Genomic DNA, 6,000 nt, shown 5'->3' on the forward strand with positions numbered 1-6,000 from the left:
AAAAAATTACATACAATTTAAGAAACCCCATTCCAAACCCATCCAAAAACATAGAAAAAAATCAATGGGTTATCCAGATTCCAAACCCAACCAAAAACATAGAAGAAAACCAAAACAAAGCTACAAAATAGTGAAAACACAAAACGTTGGTGCCCATACCAGTTTTATGAAGAAAATTTGTCTTCTCCTTAGCTCACACTTCGTTTTTCTCTCCAGTTAGCGGATTCAGCTCCAAAATTACCAAGAGCTCACTCCAAGACTCCAAACCCCCGTCGCACGCCTGTCTGCTGTCCAAATGAAAAATAAAATCTTGTTTTTCTAGTTATAATTCACGCTGCCTGACATAGCCACGTTTTTTTCATAAAAATCGGCCAAAAAAAATAACAATCGTTTTTATTGTTCGATATTATCGTTTTTTTTTTTTTAAATCGCGATAAAACGATTTTATCGCGATATTTTCGCAATTAGTGCAACACTGATTTGATCACTCATGTATACGAGAAGAAGATGGTTAAAGAGATGTTAGATGCCCTGGTTAGTCTTTACCAAATTCGAAACATAATTAGAAAGATGATATTGTGAAATAAATTCAAATCCATAGTGATGACCATATCACACATAGTCACCAATTACCTTCTGAAGATCACAGATATTCATGAGCAACTCGCAGTAGTTGGGTTACGGGTAGAAGGTTGAAAGGTGCAAAGCTAGTGAACATGTCACTGACTAGTTTCGTAGCTTTATGGGAACCGTTGTAATGAAAATTATTTTGCAATGTGTGCAGTTGGTTTATTTATTTAATAATTTTTGTTGTTGTTGATGAAATGGTTATTTATTTAAACTTGCTGCCAAGTTTTAACTCTTGTGTAGCTTTGGGAGTGCACCTTGGAGGTTGATCAGATGAGCTATAGGAGTTATGTTGCCCGCCCCGGGTTTCAAAACAATTATGCCTCGCCCCCTCTGAAGGGTAAAAATTTATGTCCAATAAAGCATTGACATGGGTATCAACAGTTGGCCTAGCCATTAAAGAGTAGGAAGGATTTTGTCTATATTATCTTCAACACGCTGAGCAGTTTGTCTGCTGAAGAAAACGATGACAGTCTACAGAGCTCATACACATGACTGTAGTTAACTACCAGCCTCCAGGTAATTGTTCAAGCTCATCTTTTTGCTTATTCAGTCAAGATGAAGGTTAAAGTTGCTAGAGCTCAAACTACAAATTCTTCCTGCCTTGTAAATTTGAAGATTTGCTGTTAAAGACAGGGAGACGGATTCACATGAAACCCGCTGTGAATTCGATCTTTATGGCCTTCTAGCGCTTAAGGATCAGTAGGACTTTCTCTCAGTGCTGCTCTTCTGGGAGTCTCATCCTCTCCTGCATTTTCCTTCCCTACCCATATATTTGCTAAAGGCTATGATTCTTATGTTCCTCTTTCACCTGCACTTTATCCCCAGTTGAAAAGGGCCATCTGTGTTCCATTTATTCTTTGAATTCACAAATGTCTGGATCTGATCTGAAGCATCCTGAAGTTGAGAGTTCAAGATTTCTGCAGAGGCTCTTCTTTCACAGTCTTTGTGCTGGTTCTCGTGTTTGCACTCTGTCATTTATTTCAGAGTTGGCTATATAGGATTAAATGCAGTTCTGCTCTTCTTGTTACCTCGTTTTTAAGGCACCTTTGCTGATTCTTCATTTTGAGCTCCTCCAGACTTTGGAGGGAGGGCATTTCTTCATATTGAACAAGGAAGATTTTATGCATGGTTTCCTTATCATTTAATGTTTGGAGTGTGTACTTGAGTCAGAGATTTTTAGGATTGAGGGAGGGCATTTCTTCATATTGAACAAGGAAGATTTTATGCATGGTTTCCTTATCATTTAATGTTTGGAGTGTGTACTTGAGTCAGAGATTTTTAGGATTGTAATGTTTACTTCAGTTTATTTCCATTTGTCCTACTTAGCACTTTCCTCTTCAGAATGAGCTGGTGGTTGGCATGTCTTGGATTCACATTGATGTTTATGTGAGCAGCCCCTCTAGGCTTCCATTTGGGTGATCTTTAGTTTCCTGCTGTTTATTCTTTATTTCTGCACAAACCTTCTGATATTTCATTAGAAACCCTTTCATTTCCTATGGAATTAGTGAACATCTTTAAGAATTTCCTGACAACCATGTTATCTATGTTTGTATTTTACCATAAGTTAACTGTTCAAATGGAGGGAGCACGACCCTTGTGAAAAGGAGAGATTCCCAAAATCTCTGAATAATCTGTTATAGATTCAGGGTTCCTTCATGTGCTATAGTCAAATCATTCTATGAGTCCACAAAATCTAGTCAACCAACCTAAATGAGTTTTCTTATGTACTCTTGCCACCTCTCCTTTTTCATCAAGAACAGCCTGGCATTAAAAAAACATTGTTTCGTCAATTCGTATTATACAATTGCTTCTTCATGCATCATGACTGAATACTGGTTATTCTATTATCTTCTTAATGATATTTTGGGGAAGGATAGGAGTTATTAGCTTCTCTATTACCAGATTCCCAGGCAGGTAGAGATGATGATTGTTCCTCATGCAAACTCATTTTCTCACCAAAGTTTATAGCTCCATTTTACTTTTGGTTTAGAAATCATATTTTTTGCTGTGTGTTGCATGCTTGAATGTATGTGTCGTAAACCGGTTTATTATTCTTTTTGAATGGTTCATAACTCACAGATTCATCTCAATTTGAAGATAGACCTGCTGCAACTACAACGTTGTTTGGAGTTTCTTTTAGCATTAATTATTGTGTATCTTTCATGATATGCAGGCTTAAGTTGGTATTTTGGAATGAGTTAGCAGAAACTGCAGCACAGCACCTGAAAGAAAATGATACAGTGTATGTCTCAGGTTTCCTTGGTTTACAAACAACACCTGGTCAAAGTGCTAATTTACAGAGATATCAGGTTAACTATGACTTAGTTCTTCCATCACTGGCACATCTAATAGGAAGTTTAAGCAATGCTATTCTTTTTATTATAAATATTTGCAGTTTCATGGAGTTTCTTCTTTTGGAATGGGCTTTATGTATTCATATTGTTCTTAGTCTCTAAGGAGTTAATTTTGTTAGCTTTAGCACTGTTACGAACATAAAATTGTATAAAATAAAATAAACATAAATAAATATAACTAAATGAATAATAAAAATGATGATTATTTAAATAATCATTAGTTAACTGAAAAGGCACGTCTAAAAGACATGCCCAATCGTGAAAGGACACCTGCCTGTGGGGCGATAAAAAGGTGTCTTTTGAACTCCTAGTTACCTTCACATTAATTATCAACCCAGGGACGACTTTTTATTTCAAGAGTGTACTCTGTCTGAGGCGGCTATTTTCTTAAGAGCAATGTTGTGCAATATAGAGATTAAAACCCACAAGTAAATGAAAGCTGGAAACAAAATCTAAAGCAAGAAACTGAAATGTTCTAAACTAAATCATTCATTCAAACAACCATCAATCGAGGATATGGTAGCAATGACTCAGTCCTCTAGAAATTGATGAAGGAAAAGGAATTAGAGTATGGATCATGGATCTGGGAACATAATAGCGTCTGCTGTGTCTCACGACAGCTTGATCCTCCTCTCACACCAAAGCAATAAATGCAAGTAAAAAGGAACAGCAAGAAAGCAGAATGGAATGGCAATTCAGAAATGGAACAACAGTAAAAAGGAACGGTAGGAAAGAAACTAAATCTCGCGAGTTCAACACTCTCAATTCTCGGCATCAACTTACATACATTCGGCAATAAAATAACAATCTTCAAAAGTAATTTCAATGAACTTTACTTTATGAGACAATATTTACAAATGGATTTTAGAACAGCAGTTCATTGTAAAACAAGAACGTCAATCATATATACAAAACACACTAATAGAACAGCAACCCTCAACCGTATGTACACGTTCTACAGCAATATGAGAGTAATGGATGATATGACTATGTTTCTGAACGAAGTAATATTGCTTTCAAGTCTTACAAATATTTATTTCACATAGATCTGATAACAATAGCATTCATACCAACATTCCGCTACAAAAATAGCTGAAAGATGCAATTCGAATAAATGCAGAGACATGAGACAAGGAACTCGTTCAGATTCAGATATCAATTATGAAGCATAGCATATCGCATAAAAGATATATCAGATTACTATGTAAGAAAGATAAACAATCCACACGCAATTTACCATATAACAATACAACGGCAAGTGTCCGTCGGAGCTGGGCCCTTGGCTACCGATGGTACACTGCCGTAAGTTACTCCAGATGCAACAACGGAATGAACGCTAAGTCTTTATATTAATCGCATCAGCAAAAGTATAACAAAGTCAGGTCTTCAGCAAGACTCTACGATCACCATTGGTTCTGAAACTAGAATTATAAAAACAGTCGTTCTCCCCCCCGTCTCTGATCTTGGGTTTTATTTAAATAGAGAAATATCAGAGCATGGATAATTACAAAATGATTTGTTTTACAGAATTGGATGGATCCTAACCAATTGATCAACCAGATCAAGGCGAATTTTGGCTTTGCAGTTAAGATTTGGAGGGCGGCCGCAACAGCAAATCCCAGAAAATTGTGTTCAAGAACCCTGCGTTTCTCCCTGTACAAGCCGAATTTGGGCAATCTATTCTTTTCGAAGATAATTGGGCCGTTCTGGACAAAACCCATGTTCCGGATTTTCCAAATTCGTCTTCATTTGCTCAGAATCTTAACCGCAAAACTGTCACTCCTTAAACCAGCGAATTTCTGAGTTGGCTGATTTAAAAATCAAATCTTCAATCTGGAAGTTACTTTGGAGGCTAAGAATGGCGAATGATGTTACAACCAACTTATTAGAACTATCATTGATAAATTAATGCATAATAATTAATTTATTAAAAATAAAAGAGAATAAATAACATTCATCCATGAGAGCATAAATTATTTATAAAATGGATTTAAATGATAAATTATAATAAATGTCATGATGAAGAATGGTGGAAATGGGTGGAATAAACCTTCACAAGTGAGAATAATCATGGCATATTAACGACCCCACACTGCCTAGTATATATGCGGGTCCTCATTGTAACATTCAACATCACTTGTACATTTTTATATATAATAAATTATTATTACAAAATACCTTTTGTGTATTTTTACATTAAAGACAACAAGCTATAAGTTTTGTTCTTTTAGTGGTATCAGAGCCATGCCGCACAATATAACCATGCGAGTCCTTGAATGTTGTTCGCCACACAATATGCCATTACGTTTACGTCCTAAATTCATTGAGTAGTTTAATAAAATTCAAGAAAAGCTTCAGCAATGGGAAAAATCATATGCATAAATTACAACACGTTTAAAGGAAATCGATAATAAAGAAGATGATAGCGATGGTGAAAGGAAACAAGGTGAACCAGGCGAAGAAGATTTTGATCAGAATGATGATAATAAGAATGAAGATGCAATAGATAATGATGAATATGAAAATGATGTTGATGAACATAATGTTGATCAAGATAAGGACCCAAATGAAGATGATGTCGATGAGGATTATGTAGATCAAGATGATGATCTAGTAATTTCTGATGCAGAATCAAGAAGATTAAATGAAAAATTAAATTCCAAGGATGATGAATATGGCAGTAATGACGAAATCATAAAAAAATCAGAAGCAGGCAAGGACACATACAACAGCCTCCCACTCTGTGATTTTTCTTCACGAAGGTCTACGCAAACTGGGGGGCTCTTTTCCTACTGTCTCTCCTTACATAGATACAAATTCGTATCAAATTACAAAAGTCCAACTCCATTCAAAGATGGCTGCAGAAGTAGCCTCAAGTGGAGACGTACAATTTCAGAACAACTTCAACAGTACAATGTTTGAGGGTTCTCTTGACCAAGACAACATTGAATCCCATAATTTACCTATTCCTGCAGCCAATTCTTATCCTTTTTATAACGATCAGTTTTCCGGTCCA

The 6,000-nt window shown here is 35.9% G+C and overlaps 1 protein-coding gene across 1 annotated transcript in view; it reads left to right on the top strand.

The window, feature by feature from the left end:
- Window positions 1-5,906, top strand: part of LOC149142841 (uncharacterized) — a 58,204-nt gene extending 52,298 nt beyond the window's left edge. Inside the window, exons 2-3 of the mRNA XM_089451597.1 lie at window positions 2,804-2,939; window positions 5,385-5,906. Coding sequence (XP_089307723.1) covers window positions 2,804-2,939; window positions 5,385-5,906 — 658 coding nt within the window. The remainder of the gene's footprint in view (window positions 1-2,803; window positions 2,940-5,384) is intronic.
- Window positions 5,907-6,000: the final 94 nt, after the last annotated feature.

This window comes from Pinus tabuliformis, chromosome X, assembly GCF_031772625.1.
Source record: "Pinus tabuliformis cultivar Carrire ecotype Pingquan chromosome X, CPIR1, whole genome shotgun sequence".
Taxonomy (NCBI): domain Eukaryota; kingdom Viridiplantae; phylum Streptophyta; class Pinopsida; order Pinales; family Pinaceae; genus Pinus; species Pinus tabuliformis.